We start from the raw sequence: 17,418 nt of genomic DNA, 5'->3' as shown, positions 1-17,418 counted from the left end.
AAAAAAAAAAAAAAAAAAAAAAAGAAACAAAAAAAGAAAATGTTCTACAATTGGATTGTGGTGATGGTTGCACAACTCTGTGAATACACTAAAAACCACTGAATTGAGCATTTTAAATGGGTGAAGTTTATCATATGAGATTATATCTCAATAAAGCTGTTTTTAAAAGTATATTCTCAAAAGATTTAAAATGTATCAAACCAAGGAATATTTATTAATCACCTACACAAGCACTACAGTTGGTTCTATGCAAGTTATAAAACAAATGTAAGACACAAACCCTGACCTCAAATTGGTTACAGTTCAAGAGAAAATGCACGCATACCATATATCACAATGCACTTTTGCTTTCTAAATTGTGCCTTTTTCTCAAAGGGGTAATCAACTGTCTGAACCAAGTTTTCTGTTTCATAAAAGGCACTGAGCTAAGGCCTAATGAACATGTAAGCTATGATAAGACTGACCCTTTCCTCCTTGCCCCCAGAGGCCTTTGGAGGTTCTGATCAACCACAAAGTTATCTTGTGAGAGAGCAACCAATAGGATTCCTAGAGCTGAGGCTGGGCTGATTCACCTTATAACTGAAATAATGTGAGTAAATGTGTTGTGACTCAACAGAGGCCAGGGCAGCCTGACAATCCTAGGCTAAGCTAAAACCAACAGGTCTGGTCCTCCTCCCTGGGTTTAGGAATGCCCAGGGTAAACAAATTGCAGAGGTTTTCCTTTGCTATGGCTGCTGAAGAGCAACGAAGATCCTTGATGAAGATCAGAGAGAATTGCGGCCATGAAACTTGTGAGGTGAGTGTTTAAGGGAGATAAAGGCCAACACAGGAGATATAATCTGCAGAAAGGGACAATCTGGGGATCTGAGGTTGCACAAAGTAACCATAACACTGAAGAAAACTGAAGAGGTACCTGGTGGATCGCTCACAACCAGGAAGGTTTCTTGGAGATAGCATTGATCTCAAATGAATAAATAATCTTGGAGATAGCATTGATCTCAAATGAATAAATAATGAGGAAACTGCTGTTCAAATCCAAAGTGCCTGGGTACCAGGGACTTACGGATATAGGGCTTGGTTTTCTTCCCAGAGGATACTGGAACAATGTCTAGCTTAATGTCCAATGAACCCATGAAGCTTACATGCCACATAAATTCTAAAGTCAGATGTGAACAACAGAAATATGTTTAAATTTTATAGACATGTGAATTCAACCTAATTTTATGATAAGAACTTGGATTCTCTGAAATTTTCAGATAACAGTGGCAATCAGAATCTTAAATGTTTGAGACAGAACTACAAATGAAACTCTAATCAATAAAGTAGAAACGCACATTTTGAGCATTACCAATTATGCATCTTTCCTGAACTGCCTAGAAAGAACATTTCATCTGGATCAAGTGGCTTGGGCTCAGAGTGACCTGATGAATCAGCAGACTGCACTGCAAAATAACCCTATAGCCAAGCTGCCTCCAATAAACCACAATCCAATTTGAACTACAATCGATACCATTACAACGGTCTCCTTACCTTTCACCACATCCGCCACGTTACAGGTGGGATCGATACTTCCTATGTGTTTAGGATGAACAGGATTAGTGTCACCCCCAAACAGAAGTGCTAGACGAACACAAAAGGAAAGGGAGGGGATTAAAACACAGCAGGCTGGGATGGTCACGCAGGGAAATATAGGGGCTTATGTTTAGAAAGGATCTCTTATTTGTAAAAATCATTTTAGCATCCACAGCAACTTAGAGCAATACACACAATTGATGGGTGAGCAACTCTTATTGGTCAATGAAGGAGGAGGATGTGGTTTAAGGTCTGTCAGGTGCAGTCAGCAGGTTCTAAAGCAGTGACACGTGCCAGGTGCCCAACCCATTCTTCCTCTCCCAATGTGACATGGATGAAGAAACTTACTTTCATCCTTAGTCAAGTATACCCACCTTCTTAGTACTACTCCAGACACTTATTCCAACTTTCATTAAATATTTAGAACATGTGGTCTATACCATTTGGACAAGCCTGCAAAGTGTCTTCACTGGCAGCATTTCAGATGCCTCCCCAATGGAGATTATGTTTCAATGTTGTGTACACAAACAATACTTGTTCAAGTATTTTTAAAAATACACTCAGATAATTTCACAATATACAAGATTTGCAAAATTTTGTTTCTGAATAAAAGCCAAAAGAAGCCCCAAAGAAAAAAGCAATCTGCATCCAAATATTTATAGGTGTTCTTATTTTGAAATCAAGCAAAAATTGCGACTAACAAAAGAAGGATGCCTAAATAAAATAGGGGAGATTTTAAACTATGAAAAATGATAAATACAGGCATTAGGCCAATTAATAAAGTTCGAACTGATTAAGGGGAAGAAAAACAGAGGTGTGCAGGCTTAACTAATGATCTAAAAACATGCATGTATATATGTGTACATGTGTATTTAGATCAGAAAGCAACTGGAGTTATCTAAGTAGTTTAGTTGAATAGTATTTAGGCTCTTTTATTCCTATAAATTGTCATACATTTCCATTTTGAAGATATACATTTAATATAAGGCCACATTTAATAGTTCTATAACATTCATTTATCCAAATAAATCAAATTAGTAAAATAAAGATGGTTTGTCCACTTCGTGATGCAGCAAACAGGGTGAATTATACTCTAGACATGTGGATGCTTTTCCTTAAGGATTATAAAATCAGCCAAAGAGACAGTGCTGAAGATGAGCCAAAAAGTTTTTTGTGTGGAGGAAATTTTAGTTGTTTTTTTCATATCTGCTTAGTACCCTCAAGAGCAGACTAAAACTCTCAATACGGGATTATGGACTGACAGTCTGGCTTAATCTGACTTCACTGATCACTGTGAAATAAAGAACTGATGGCTCCTATCACCAACATCCAATTCAATATTCCCAGGTCAATGTTTTTAAAACTAAAAAGGAAAACACATAACATCCTGGATAAAGAAAATAATACAATCTGAGATACACAAAAGTATTCAGAGATGAAGGCCCGGCTGCCATTAAAGGCGGTCCCTCATCCCCATCAGGACTGTATCAGCAGAGACTTAAAAGGTAGGCAGTGGTCCTGTCTCTAATGTGAGCCTAATAAAAGCCTTTCAAACATTTCTTTTAACCAAGAATACAAATTAATAGCTTTTTAATGGCTAGGATTCACTTAGGAAAAACTAAACTAGAAATTTCTACAACCAAAAATGCAGGTCAGTAAATTAACAACAGGAAAACATTTGGGAGAAATCACTATGGTTGCCATTTCAAAACTGGACCAACAAACCCCAACTTACTGTGCTGATTAATAAGCATGCGGAAAGAGATGCGGTTGGTATAAAACCGATCCAGAAAATATTGGATGTTAGTGCTAATGAAAGGATCAAACCCAAACTTCTCCTTGTATTCAATCACTCCTTGTGCCATTGTAGGAACCACATCATTGTGTCTATTTCTGACTTTAATCAGAACTTGTAGAAAGCTGTGTGAGAGGGAAACAAAACGTGGTCAGTCTTAATATCTCATGGGCTGATGCACAGACTTCCCAGCTCTGTCCCCAGACTAGTTGTCTGCTGGTATTTTTACAAGTAGAGACATTATTCTTACTACATAGAACAAGGAACCACCCACAAGAAACTAAAGTATGAGCCAAGTTTTTGCTTGAAACTTTATTTCTACAGAAACTCTTCTTTCAGAGGTGCAAAAAGTAAAAGGTTCTAGTACAGAAAAAAAATGCTCAAATACCCTTTTAGGAATCCACTGACTTTTTGGATAAGTGATTACATATAATACAGGTTCTAGAAAAGTTTAATAAAGAATTCCAGAACATATCAGTACTTCTTCTGAGAACATGAGGACAATCCCCCCAAAATCTCCAAGGATTGATTAAAGGAATCTCAAAGCAATAGCTTCCATGAATAAAGAAATAATGTCACACTGTTTTTTGGGTTTTGTTTGTTTTTTTGACGGAGTCTCACTCTGTCACCCAGGCTGGAGTGCAGTGGTGCGATCTCGGCTCACTGCAACCTCCGCCTCCCGAATTCAAGCAATTCTTCTGCCTCAGCCTCCCGAGTAGCTGAGACTACAGCTGTACGCCACCACGCCCGGCTAATTTTTGTATTTTTAGTAGAGACGGGATTTCACCATATTGGCCAGGCTAGTCTAGAACTCCTGACCTCGTGATCCGCCCGCCTCAGCCTCCTAAAGTGTCTCATACAGTTTAAGAGTAAAATTTGGAAATAAATATCTCACAGCAGTAAAATTCAGTGACGAAATGCAGATAGAACACAGGCAATTAAACTATTCAAGTATCTGGCATCTTATTGTAAATATGCATACGGGAAAATACATTAAGAATGGTATAAGACAAGTCAGTCAATGGAACTAAATAAAAAGTTTAGGACCAGGCCCATGAGTGAGTATGTATATATAAAAATCAAGCATATTGAGAAAGTGACATTGCAAATCAGTAGGTAAACAATCAAACTAATAATCAAGTTAACTGGAACAGCGGGCTAACAATTTAAGTCACACCCTAATTTCAAGACTTAAAACCGAATACTGGATTAAAAATGTAAAAGGGTGAAATCACAGAAATGATAACAGAAAAATCAGGTGAATAAGTACATAATCTTGGGATAAGGAGGGCTGTTCTAAGCTTAATACCAAAGGTAGAAACAAATAATGTGAAGAAACAAATGATATGACTATGTAGAATTTTAGCAATCCTATAGGGACACACATTAATAAATGAAGTGGAAAAAAAAACCAAAAAACTTAAAAAAAGGAAAAAACTAGCACCCCATCAGAAAACTAGGCAAAGGATCTGCTATCAATGCAAAATTTACCAAAGAAGAAGCACAAATGCCAATAACATCACCCTTACAAATAAGAAAAGCAAATTAAAACAATGTGATACTTATTCTCCATGTATCAGCATCAGCTAGAGTTTGGGGCTTAACTGAGGCACTTCTCAGGACAATTAGCAACATACAGCAAAAGCCCAAAGAAAATAATTCCACTTCCAGGAATTGATCCTAGGAAAATAACTGGACAAGGTGAACAGCTGTTTGTTTGTTTATTCATTTATTTATGAGACAGAGTCTTGCTCTGTTGCCCAGGCTAGAGTGCAGTGGCACAATCTTGACTCACTGCAACCTCTGCCTCCCGGGTTCAGGCAATTCTCCTGCAGCCTCCCAAGTACCTGGGATTACAGCTGCCCACCACTGCGCCTGGCTAATTTTCATATTTTTAGTAGAGACAGGGTTTCACCATGTTGCCCAGGCTGGTCTCGAACTCCTGGCCTCAGGTGATCTGCCCGCCTTGGCCTCCCAAAGTGCTGGGATTACAGGCGTGAGCCACCGTGCCCGGCCAACAGATGTATTTAAAAGCTGTTCTTTAAAGCATTGTTTATAGTAGCATGAAAACTACAAACCAGTCTAAAATCCAGTGATAGAAGATCAAATTGCATGAACTATCTGAAGATGGACTATTAACATGAATATTATGAAACTATTAATAATGGCGTAGATCTATAATGTTGACACTTGTTATGTTTGTAAAAATATTTTACACATATAAATATATGCATGCCTAGGGAAAAGCATGGAAGAAAGGAAAATAGTAATAGTGGTTGTCTCCTGGTAGAAATTTGGGGCGACTTTCTTTTTACTTATCTCTACAGTCTTATTTTTCTGAATGATGAAATATTTCTGTAACAAATACATATGTACAATGACAATAAAGATGTAAAACTGAAATTAGGCCATCATTATTCACAAAAAATTTTATAATAGACAATTTGTCCTTTATGTAATACTCGTTGCAACGTATTTGTAAGTTAAATATTACTAAAGTGAAACGATTCATTATAGTAGAGAAGTGCCTCAACTTATCTGAAGTGGGGAGACTTACCTCAATGGCTCAATGCTCAGAATTCTCCTCCAATCTTCCGGGCTCTTCTAAACTCTATCATAAATGATCAACAAGCTTGTCCTCTAAGCTACTTTTGCTTTACTACAATGATTTCCCTGCTGGTGATCCCATACAACCTCTTGGTAAACAGAAAAGGCTGCTACCATGATACTCGCTCACCTTTCACTCCTTCCTTCACCAAGAACATCAGCCTTCTCAAATGCCAACTATCGTAACTAACCACATGAACCTAGGCAAGCTACAAAACGCACGCAGTGAGGGCTCAGCTATTATTGCGATGGTCAAGCACACACTGGATTCAGCACTGACAGTCTGCAAAGCAGGCTCGTGGCCATAAATCACATCTGATAACCTGTTCCAGAAACTGAGATGGGACTCCGGGAAAAACACAGCAGAAATTTAACATCGTGTATAGTCGTCTCTCAGTATCCACAGGGGACTGGTTTCAGGATCCCCGCAGATACCCAAATCCTCCGATGCTCAAGTCCCCTATCTAAAATAGTGCATACGGCCTACTCACATCCTCTCGGATACTTTAAATCATCTCTAGACTAGTTATAACACTTGATACAATGTAAATGCTATGTAAACAGTTGTTAGACTGTATTTTAAAAATTTGTATTATTTCTTATTGTTGCATTGTTATTTTTTATTGCTTTTTTTTCCTGGAATATCTTTTTGATCTGTGGCTGGTTGAATCCAAGGATGTGGAACCTGCCAGTACAAAGGACCAACTATACTTCTACAAATCTGTTCTAAAATTTGGAGCTACAGTGGTCAGCCCTAGGTTTTAGGATTTCTGCCAAACGGTTACCAGCTAATGACTTTTGAGAAAACAAAGCTCCTGGATTGAATTCATTTAATAATTGCTTAAATGACAGCAGTGGCTTATATCAAGGAAAACGCTACATCTGGGGATCTAACCCAATGCTTCTCCGCCTTCCACACTTCACAGATCCATTAGACAAAACACCCAACAAAGTATAAAACAGGTGAGAGCTTTTGTTTTTCCTTTGAATTTTAGTTTACAACTAGACTAGAACTAGCTACTCATGGCTCAAACGTAAACATAACTTATAGGTCCAGCTTTGCTATGAACAGTCACGATCTTGGGCAAGTCACTTCACATCTCTGACCTCAGTTTCCTTAACTGTGGATTGAGAGGACTGGGTTAAATACCTCCTAAGGTTGCTTGTATAACATGGTGTTTCCCTAGTTCTTCTTATGGAACATCTATTAGGTCAGGTGTTCAGTCTCACAACTATGTGGACTAGTTTATACTTAGAAATTTCTCAGCACAACAGGCCTGCCATATGCATCCACTCACATATACATGAAACAAGAAGAAATTAATGTGAAAGGGATATTTAATTTCTCTTGGAGGGGAAAACATACAGCTAGAGTTAGTGTTCCTGGGATAAATAAAAATGAAAAACAGAAATATCTCATCAGCATGATAATTTGCCAGTCTGTGCACAAAGGGAGCAATAGAGTTCAGGTTGCTATATAAAAAAACATACTCTTTTATGCCTCTCCAAAATAAAACCACTACAGTTTTTGAGCTCAAATGTAATATCCTATTGAAATTTTTTTTTAATTGTAAAGGATTGAGTAGATAAACTCATGTATATACAAAGGCCACTGCATTCTTAAAACTACCACTAGATGGAACATTTACTGCAGTATTTATAGTGACTGCCCAGTTCACCTTGGGTAAAGGTATTAAGTATTAGATCATAAAAGGAAAACTGAAAGTGTCATTATTACTTTTGTATTGTGTTACATTCTTAACTCGAATTAAAAAATAAACTCAATGTTGAGTCATTACTCATTAAGAAAATGAACGCTTTTGTCCACATCATACTCCTTGAGTCTTAATGACTTGAATTACATTTACCAAAATCTTTCTTACCTAGATATTTTTACTTTCAGGTAAGTGGTACCATACTTACTTATCCAAGACCTGTGGATCCTCAGGGCTCTTATTTTCGTATTCTAAAAGTTCAAGAAAACTCTGCATATACCTAAAAGGAAAAAAAAAGAAGAAGAAGAGTTACTATGTTAGTTGCCTGCCCAGCATCCACCCCTCCTCTCCCTCTTCCTAAGAACACTCCAAACTTTCACTCAGGTCTCCATCCCATCCCCATCCCCTACGTGGCTCAAGTGCATCAGGGAAGCTAGTGCCTCCAAAGATCCTGGGTGGCCCCATTTTTCTCTGGGCAATTCTATTTCTCGTCACTAATTATTCATTAGCCCAATAGTTTAGGTCTAAGCCTATCACTGTGTGCGTTCCCCTGAACACAGGGAATGGCTCAGGAACGGACATACTGTCTCAATTCAGGCCAGTAAAATGACAGAAAAGACTCGCTAGAAGACTTTGGCAGAGAAACCAACCTGCTCTGCTTTTGTACAGTGCTGTGTGGATTGGAAGCCTGGAACTGCTGCAGCTATTCTGCCACCAGGGGGGAATCCACTCTGAAAATGAAGCCAGCACCATCGAAAGCAGGGCCTTGATAGCTTCATGAATCTCTGAATCAAACCAACACCAAAAGCTCACCCTACAGCTGGACCTTCTAGTGACATGAGCCAGGTTCGGTTGCATTTTCTCTACTTACAAACAGACATATCCTAACTTATATACCAAGTCTACAGTTTGATTACCAAAAATGTACCTATACATTTTAAGAAACACATGTGTGACATTGAAGTGCCTGCCAGGAACTTAGAAACTAGAAGTGAAGAAGGGTCCTTCTGAGTTAAATTAATTTCATCAATACTTAATGGGGGAGAAAGAAGGCCAATTAAACCCTCAGAAACAGCTTCTGGATTAAGAACACATCCATATCTCAATCAGGGCCAGTATAAGAAACAGTCAGTCTAACATTAAGATCTGGAGAACACAGAAAAATGAGATCCAGAGAGGCCCATTAGTGCAGCAGCTATATCCAGCCAGGATCTGTTGGATCTGGTGGGGATTCAGATATTCCAATTAGAGATATGTGATCTCTATTTGGGGTTTTAACATGTCCTGAAAGAATTATCCTTTTATTCTAATTATTTCTAACCATTAATTGCCACTAATCCTATTATCTATACCTTTGGATAGAGGATGAGGACACTCTAGTAACTAAAAGTGACTGTTACACATATAAATACTCCAATGAGAATGCCACTTGATTCATCAGCCTCATGTGAACTTTGGACAACGCATTTGATAGTAATGAATGTTCATCGCTGGACATACTTTTTAAAAGTCCCTGGGGGCTGGGCGTGTTAGCTCACGCCTGTAATCCCAGCACTTTGGGAGGCTGAGGCGAGTGGATCACTTGAGGCCAGGAGTTTGAGACCAGCCTGGCCAACATGGCAAAACCCCATCTCTACTAAAAATACAAAAAATTAGCTGGGCGTGGCAGCATATGTCTGTAGTCCCAGCTACTCGGGAGGCTGAGGCAGGAGAATCGCTTGAACCCAGGAGGCAGAAGTTGCAGTGGGCCGAGGTTATGCCACTGCATTCCAGCCTGGGCGACTGAGCAAGACTCCATCTCAAAAAAATAAATAAATTAAATAAATAAAAGTCTCTGGGCACATAAGGCTATGGATTAGATATTGTTAAAATCATTGGGTCAAAACACCAAGAGGTCAAAGCCAGCCAGCCCCAGTGATGCCCTCTGCCCTGCCACACGCAAGCAAGCTAGGTAGGCATCCTGTCCTTTCCAAAGGGGACAGTTGGAGAAAGTCATAAATAGAAGGGAGCCAAAGATTATTCTGGGCCGGGTGCGGTGGCTCACGCCTGTAATCCCAGCACTTTGAGAGGCTGAGGCAGGCGGATCACAAGGTCAGGAGATCGAGACCAACCTGGCTAACATGGTGAAACCCCGTCTTTACTAAAAATACAAAAATTAGCAGGGCGTGGTGGCGGGCGCCTGCAGTAGTCTCAGCTACTTGGGAGGCTAAGACAGGAGAATGGCGTGAACCCAGGAGGCGGAGCTTGCAGTGAGCCGAGATCCCACCACTGCACTCCAGCCTGGGCGACAGAGAGAGACTCCGTCTCAAAAAAAAAAAAAAAGATTATTTTGAGGTTCCCAGCCTGACAGTCAAGAGAGGACACACTGTGACCAAGGGGATGGTGGTGGGGTTCACAGTCCATTATGCATAAGATTCGCTTTTAAAAGGAAAAAATGGCAGTGAAACACAATACATGATCCTGAAGTGGATTCCTAAATCAGGAGGAGAAATTGAAAAAAAAAAAAAAAAAAAAAAAAAAGATGGGGGTAGTACCAGGACAATTAGTAGTAAAGTGAGAACAAGTTCTACATATTAGAAGACATTACTCTATCAATGTTAAATTTCTCGAATTTGATGATCACATTGTGGTTTTCTAAGACCTGTTCCAATGAAATACATGCTAAAGTATTTAGGGCAAAGGGCATGATGTAGACATTGTGTATGTGTACCATATATGGGTGTGTGTACCATATATAGACATAGATATATATATGTGTGCGCGCACGTGTGTATGTGTGTGTGTGTGTGTGTATGCAGAGAGTGAGACAGAAAGAGAGAATATGAATGACAATGGTAGAACGTTGCCAAATGTTAACAATGTTAACAATTAGTGAATCTACGTGAAGGTATACTGGAATTCTTTCTACCAGTTTTACAACCCTTCTGTTAAGTAGGAAAGTATTTCAAAATAGAATGTTTAAGAAACAAGAAGGAAGAAATGGCATGCATTTGTTTGGAATGGATACGGAAAAGGAACAGTTAAAAGACAAAAACCAGACAATAGAGTTGACATAGCAATTTGTTCAAGCCTATACTTTGCTGGAATAATATAATACATTTAAGTACATTTGGTCTTTGTCCTTGCTTCCTGGCACAGAGCTCCCAAAACCCTTGGAACTTCCTGAATGATAGGAGTGTCTTCTGCTATCCATAAGGAGCCACCTTTGACCACACCTGAGTTTATGCTAATGTGGTGACTTAGGATGGGACCTCTAGATAGCCTCAGGATGGGGCTGGTCACCAGAAAGGCCAAGTGATTCGAGGACTGCAACTTTCAGCTCTTACCCTCAACCTCTGGGGAGGGGAGAGGGCTGGAGATTGAGTTCTATCAAAACCCTTGAACGACCATCAGAGAGTCTCCAGGTTGGTGAACATATGGGGGTACTGGGAGGGTGGTGTGCCCAGAGTGGGCATGGAAGCTCCACGTGGCCCCCCATACCTTGCCCTGTGCATCTCTCCCATGTGGCTGTTCCTGAATTGTACCCTTTCTAATAAACCTATAAACATAGGTAGAGTATCTTCCTGAGTTCTGTGAGCTGTTCTAGCAAATTATCAAATCTGAGAAAAGGGGCATGGAAACTTAATGTCTAGCCACTCAGTCAGAAGCACAGGTGGCCCAGGACTTTGTGTCACAAATTCGACTTCTTCAGTTAAATGACATATGCTTTAAGCATGAGAGCTATAACTGATTTAAGTTTACGTCATACTCTGTCAAAATTTTTCCTACTTTTCATGGAGCAAATGAAGCAAAGCAGGGAACTGATATTTTTCCAATCTGAGGTTCCCCTTTAAATGACTTAATTTGTTCTACAAGAAGTACTGACTTCAAGGAATGTCTTTTACAAGGAAAACAAAAGGAGTAAGGTTAAGACTTGATAAAAGCAGCAAATATCCTGTCAGAAGAACTGCAATCCCACCACACACAAGAAAAACTCAAGAAAGTGTCTAGTATAATTTACAAGCATTTTCATTAAAACAACTTTAAAACGAACAGCTCAAAAAGAAAAAAAAAACAAAACAAAACAACTTTTAATTGCATGGAAAACCCAGCTATCCCAAATGACTCATTCCTAGATGGGCAGTATGTGCACTTTTACAGAGAATGGTCTCGCTGCCAAATGTTCACAGCATTGTGGGAAGATCCATTTTAAGCCACATTGTTTACTTACCAACTCTGAACCAATCCCACTGAAGGGCGGTTAAGTAAATTATCCGGCAGAAGATTAACTTCTCTCATTGTGTTAGCCAGCCGCACAGGAAGTTCCTTTCGTAGAAACATATATGAAGTTTTCTCACATGCATTATCTCTCCCTATTAAGACACGAAAAATGTTCCATGATTTTATAGTCTAACAGATGGAGAAATAAAGTGCTCCCATGGTAGCACGGTTACTACTGGTTGGAAAGAGAAAATTAAATAATCCTGCAGTCTCTAGTTGAATTTTTATCCTTTGAAATAGCAAGTTCAAGAAAATATGTTAATTAGCAGAGAAAAAGAACATTCATTACAAGAGGCAACTTTGAAAGCAGTTTTTTTTTTCTTAACACAAAAACGTTCCTAGTGTTACCAGCGGCAATATAAAAGTGACCTGGGATATAATCTGAACTTGTTTTCAAATAAACACCATGGGAAAACTGCCAAGTACAAAGGTAACAGAACGTGTAAATCCACTCCCATTCATAGGACTTTCCAGGAGGCAACAGATCCATTCATTTCACAAATATTCACCTATTGTGTGTACCAACTGTTTCCTAAGATTTTCCTCCAGTGTGTTTCTTCAGGGACCATAGCTCTGCCCCTCTGGGAAGTAACCACAGACCCCAGAGACCCTGTGATTCCAGAGGAGAGGCTCTGACTGAGACACAGGGTTGGCATGTGCCAGAGAAACATGCCAGAGAAACTATCTCCTGGGTATACTCAGAGGCAGAGTGATCTACCATGCCACATCGGAGAGGGTAAGATGTGGGTTGACCATAAGGAAGGAGGTCAGTGCCTTCCAGAGGCTTCCCTGAGCTGGCTGTGCATAAAATTTACATAAACAAGACGCCACGAGAGGAAACATACCTGGCCACTTAAAAGAGGAAACCTGAGCTCTTTCCTCTGCTGGCATGTGGCAGGAAGAGTTCTAGCATCAGCCTGGCCTGCAACGCCCAGCCCTGCTGGAAACTCCATGGTGGCTGGGGGTGGAGTGCCTGATAGAAAAGGCATGAGCTTTGGAGACAGAAATGTTCTCCAGCCCCAACTCCTCCATTTGCAGGTTGTGAAACCTTTGGTAAGCTTCTTCACTTCTGAGTCTCAGCTGCCTTAGTCTGTAAAATGGGGATAAAACTAGCTTGTGTAAGGACTAAATGTGATACTGTGCATGGAGGCTGACACGGAGCAAGTGTTGGACAAACACTGGTCCTTCCGGTCTCCATGGTATTGAGGGGTCCATCCCATCTCCCTTGCCCTGCCTAGGCCTCTTTGCTGCTCCATATTCCCTGGAGGCTGCACAGAAATGAGCAACATCATGGCCAGGCCCAGAGAGACACGAGCAGAGCCATTTAACAATTTTCTCTTCCAAACTCTCCTTATTCTTCTGTACGTCATGAAGGCAGCAAGTCAAAGATTCAGAAGTAAATCCAATTTTCTAACACTTCCAGTCATATTCTGGTTTATTCATTTGTTCTCCCTACCAAATAAAACTTGAAAAAAAGAACCTACTCTAGAAAGTAATCTGCAGAACCTTTCTTCCCCACTCATCCCTGACCCCCTTCTCCATTCTCAAAAAAGTTACAATAAAAGATGAAAGTCTGAAATAATCCATCCCTCATTTCCCTCATCCTAAGCGAGTATATTGAAGGCCTTTGGTAAATCTTTTAACTAACTGATGATTCACTTTTCTCCTTCATACTTTCACTGTGATAAGTACCTTAATCCCCAAATACCCACTTCAAGTAAGAGGAGAAGGGGTGTAATGCCCCCGCAATGACCTTCCAACATCTATTCTATACACATTCATTTGGCCTTAGGCAATTAACATTTAAAATAACTCTGGTCATTTTTTTTTTTAGACGGAGTGTTGCTCTGTCGCCCAGGCTGGAGTGCAGTGGCATGATCTCGACTCACTGTAACCTCCGCCTCCTGGGTTCAAGCATTCTCCTGCCGAGGCCTCCCAAGTAGCTGGGACTACAGGCACCTACCACCACGCCTGGCTAATTTTTTGTATTTTTAGTAGAGACTGGGTTTCGCTGTGTTAGCCACGATGGTCTCCATCTCCTGACCTCGTGATCCACCCGTCTCGGCCTCCCAAAGTGCTGGGATTACAGGCATGAGCCACCGCGTCCAGCCGACTCTGGTCATTTTGCTTCAAATAATATAGACAGTCCCCAACTTAAAACAATTCAACTTACGATTTTTTGATTGTTTAATCTTCTGACTTTATGATGGGTTTATCTAATTATTAAGTGCTTTTTTGTTTTGAGACAGAATCTCACTCTGTCACCCAGGCTGGAGTGCAGTGGCATGATCTCCGCTCACTGCAACCTCCACCCCCCGGGGTTCAAGCGATTCTTGTGCCTCAGCCTCCTGAGTAGCTGGGATTACAGGCGCCCGTCACAATGCTTGGCTAATTTTTGTGTTTTCAGTAGAGATAGGGTTTCATCATGTTGGCCAGGCTGGTCTCGAACTCCTTACCTCAAGTGATCCAGCCACCTTGGCCTCCCAAAGTGCTGGCATTACAGGCATGAGCCACTGTGCCTGGCCAAGTGCATTTTTGAGTTACAATATTTTTGACTTATGATGGATTCATCACGATGTAACCCTACTGTAAGTCAAGGAGCATCTGTATATTATTCCTAAAAGGTTCTGGATAAATATAATTTTAATTTTAAATGCACTAAAATTGCTGATATTTATCACAGTGAATCTCATTATAAAATGAATTCTCTATTATCTAAGTTAAAATATAAGTCTAGCTTTTTACATGCCAGGAAAAATACTTTGCATCCTGGCTAAACAGAAAGGAAATTATTTTTAAATCACAGAAGAAACATTGATGTTCTCACTGTGGGATGACAAAGACTCTCTCCTTTGACCAAAGTTGAAACAGGTTCTGGGTTTGTTTGTTTTTGGAGACAGGGTCTCACTCTGTCACCCAGGCTGCAGTGCAGTGGCACAATCACGGTTTACTACAGCCTCAACCTCCTGGGCTCAAGTGATCCTGCCACCTCAGCCTCCCAGGTAGCTGGGACACCTGGCTAATTTTTGTATTTTTAGTAAAGAGGGGGTTTCGCCATGTTGCCCAGGCTGGTCTCGAACCCCTGGGCTCAAGTGATCCTCCTGTCTCAGCCTCCCAAAGTGCTGGGATTACAGGCATGAGCCACCATGCCCAGCTCTGAGTCCTCTTTCTGACTAGGTCTCGACTTTGGGTTCTATCTTGACCTGCTTAGTCCAGTCTCAGCAAAAATCCTGCTGAGTCATTTTAGTGAAAATCCCCTACCCTTGGTGTCTGATCCCCCTACCCTCGATATCTTATCACCCTGGCCTGCCTTCAACAAGAATCCCCTCCGATCTGGATTTTTCCTCTTAGTAACTTTCCACCCATTGACCCACACCCTGCTCCTTGGCTATAAATTTCCACTTGTCCTTGTTGCATTAAGAGTTCAACCTGATCTCTCCCCACTACTACAAAACTCCCACTGTAGTGGTCCCTCTTGAATAAAGCCTTCCCTACCATCTTTAACAAGTATCAGATAATTTTGTTTTCTTTTCTTTTTTTTTTTTTTTTTTTTTTTTTTTGAGATGGGGTCTCGCTCTGTCACCCAACCTCCACCTCCCGAGTTCAAGCAATTCTCCCTGCCTCAGCCTCTGGAGTAGTTGGGATTACAGGTGTGCGCCATCATGCCCAGCTAATTTTTGTATTTTTAGTAGAGACAGGGTTTCACCATGTTGGCCAGGCTGGTCTTGAACTCCTGACCTCAGGTGATCCGCCCACCTCGGCCTCCCAAACTGTTGGGATTACAGGCATGAGCCACCATGCCTAGCCAGTTTTTTTTTTTTTCTTTAACAGGAAAAAGGAAGTTCTGGAATAGGGAAGAAGTAGAAGAATTCTGGTGTTAAACTGAAACTTGGAGTATCAGTATGAACTAATAATTTTTTCACAATTATGAGTTTTTGAGGGTAATGAAAGTATACATGTTTAAATGTCCAGGTTGGCAGCCTGTTAGGAGCCACAGGATACGAGCATGTTGTGAGCAGTGAGAGCTGGCTGGCAGGTGTGAGGTGGCCATAGTCAGGTTCTCATCTCTTCTCTAAAAGTTGCAGATCTAGATGGTTTCAGAATTTAAAGGTTTTCCAATTTTAGGAAGGTAAAAAGGACTCTATACCATACATTGTACAATACAGAGTATTAGAGAGCCACAACATAGCTGCAGTGAAATACGTGAACATTTCCAGTAAGTAGGATAAAGACTATGGAACCAAGTCATTTCAGGTCTGGTTTTGCCACAAAATGAGTTTTGGTAGCAAATATATGAAGAAGAAATTCAATTTTCAGAGTTTTTTGAGTTCAGGATTCAGAGAAAAGCCTCTGGTCCTGTGGGGCGGTGATGACAAAGGTCAGGTGCTGAAGTTCAGTTGGGGTTTGAATCTTGAGTAGAGCATTCACAAGCTTCATGAGCAGGGGTAAGTTTCTTTATGCTTCTAAACTTCATTGTAACCACCTATAAAATAAGAGCAGTATCTACTTCACAGAGATTTGGTGAGGGTTAACATGTGCTTAACATTTAAACCAGAGGCAGTGGCTCACGCCTGTAATCCTAGCTACTTGGGAGGCTGAGATGGGAAGATCACATGAGGCCAGGAGTTCGAGACCAGCCTGGGCAATGTAGCAAGACCCCCCCATCTCTATAAATAAAAATTTAATAAACCACAATATTTAACAGTCACATGTTCTTAAAACTTAGAAGAGGGGCTAATTAAATAGCAATCACTAATGATGCTGATGATGCTCAAACAGAATAGTCTGAGGCCATGGGATACACAATCGAATTGTCAGTTACTGCTTGGTCAGCCCTGAGAACCCATTCCCTGGGCTCATCTGATGATTCTGCAATAATTAAAACTCAACTACTAGGCATGGTCTAAGAGAACCAAATTTCAGGAAGCATCTTCTTCAAGCTTCCTTGGATTATCAGCCTGTTATAAAACTCATGTGAAAAGAAACTTTTATCTGTCTCTGTATCCCCCATAGCACATATTATAGTGCCTCGCCTATGGTAGCTTCTCAATGATTTTTTCAAAGAATAGATAATGCTGTCAGAAGTTTGTTTTTTTCTTTGTTTGTTGTTGATTTTTTTTTTTTTTTTGAGACAGAGTCTCACTCTGTTGCCCAGGCTGAAGTGCAGTGGTGTGATCTCGGCTCACTGCAACCTACACCTCCCAGGTTCAAACGATTCTCCTGCCTCAGCCTCCCAAGTAGCTGGGATTACAGGTGCCCATCACCACACCCAGCTAATTTTTGTATTTTTAGTAGAGACGAGGTTTCACCATGTTGGACAGGCTGGTCTCCAACTCCTGACCTCAAGTGACCTGCCCGCCTCGGCCTCCCAAAGTGCTGGGATTACAGGCGTGAGCCACCGCACCCAGTCCAGAAGTTTGTATTTTTTAAAAAGAGTAGTTGAAAAATTTCAGGTTTTGTCTCTTACAT

The 17,418-nt window shown here is 40.6% G+C and overlaps 1 protein-coding gene across 2 annotated transcripts in view; it reads right to left on the bottom strand.

Moving 5' to 3' along the window:
- Window positions 1-17,418, bottom strand: part of PDK3 (pyruvate dehydrogenase kinase 3) — a 300,615-nt gene that overhangs the window by 34,330 nt on the left and 248,867 nt on the right. For both annotated transcript variants that reach the window (XM_058441397.1, XM_032756696.2), the window contains 4 exons: window positions 11,900-12,041; window positions 7,898-7,969; window positions 3,308-3,492; window positions 1,531-1,620 (listed from right to left, as the gene is read on the bottom strand). In XM_058441397.1, the coding sequence (XP_058297380.1) occupies window positions 1,531-1,620; window positions 3,308-3,492; window positions 7,898-7,969; window positions 11,900-12,041 (489 nt within the window). The remainder of the gene's footprint in view (window positions 1-1,530; window positions 1,621-3,307; window positions 3,493-7,897; window positions 7,970-11,899; window positions 12,042-17,418) is intronic.

This window comes from Hylobates moloch, unplaced genomic scaffold, assembly GCF_009828535.3.
Source record: "Hylobates moloch isolate HMO894 unplaced genomic scaffold, HMol_V3 SCAFFOLD_7, whole genome shotgun sequence".
Lineage (NCBI taxonomy): Eukaryota > Metazoa > Chordata > Mammalia > Primates > Hylobatidae > Hylobates > Hylobates moloch.
This window is presented reverse-complemented; position numbering and strand designations above follow the sequence as displayed.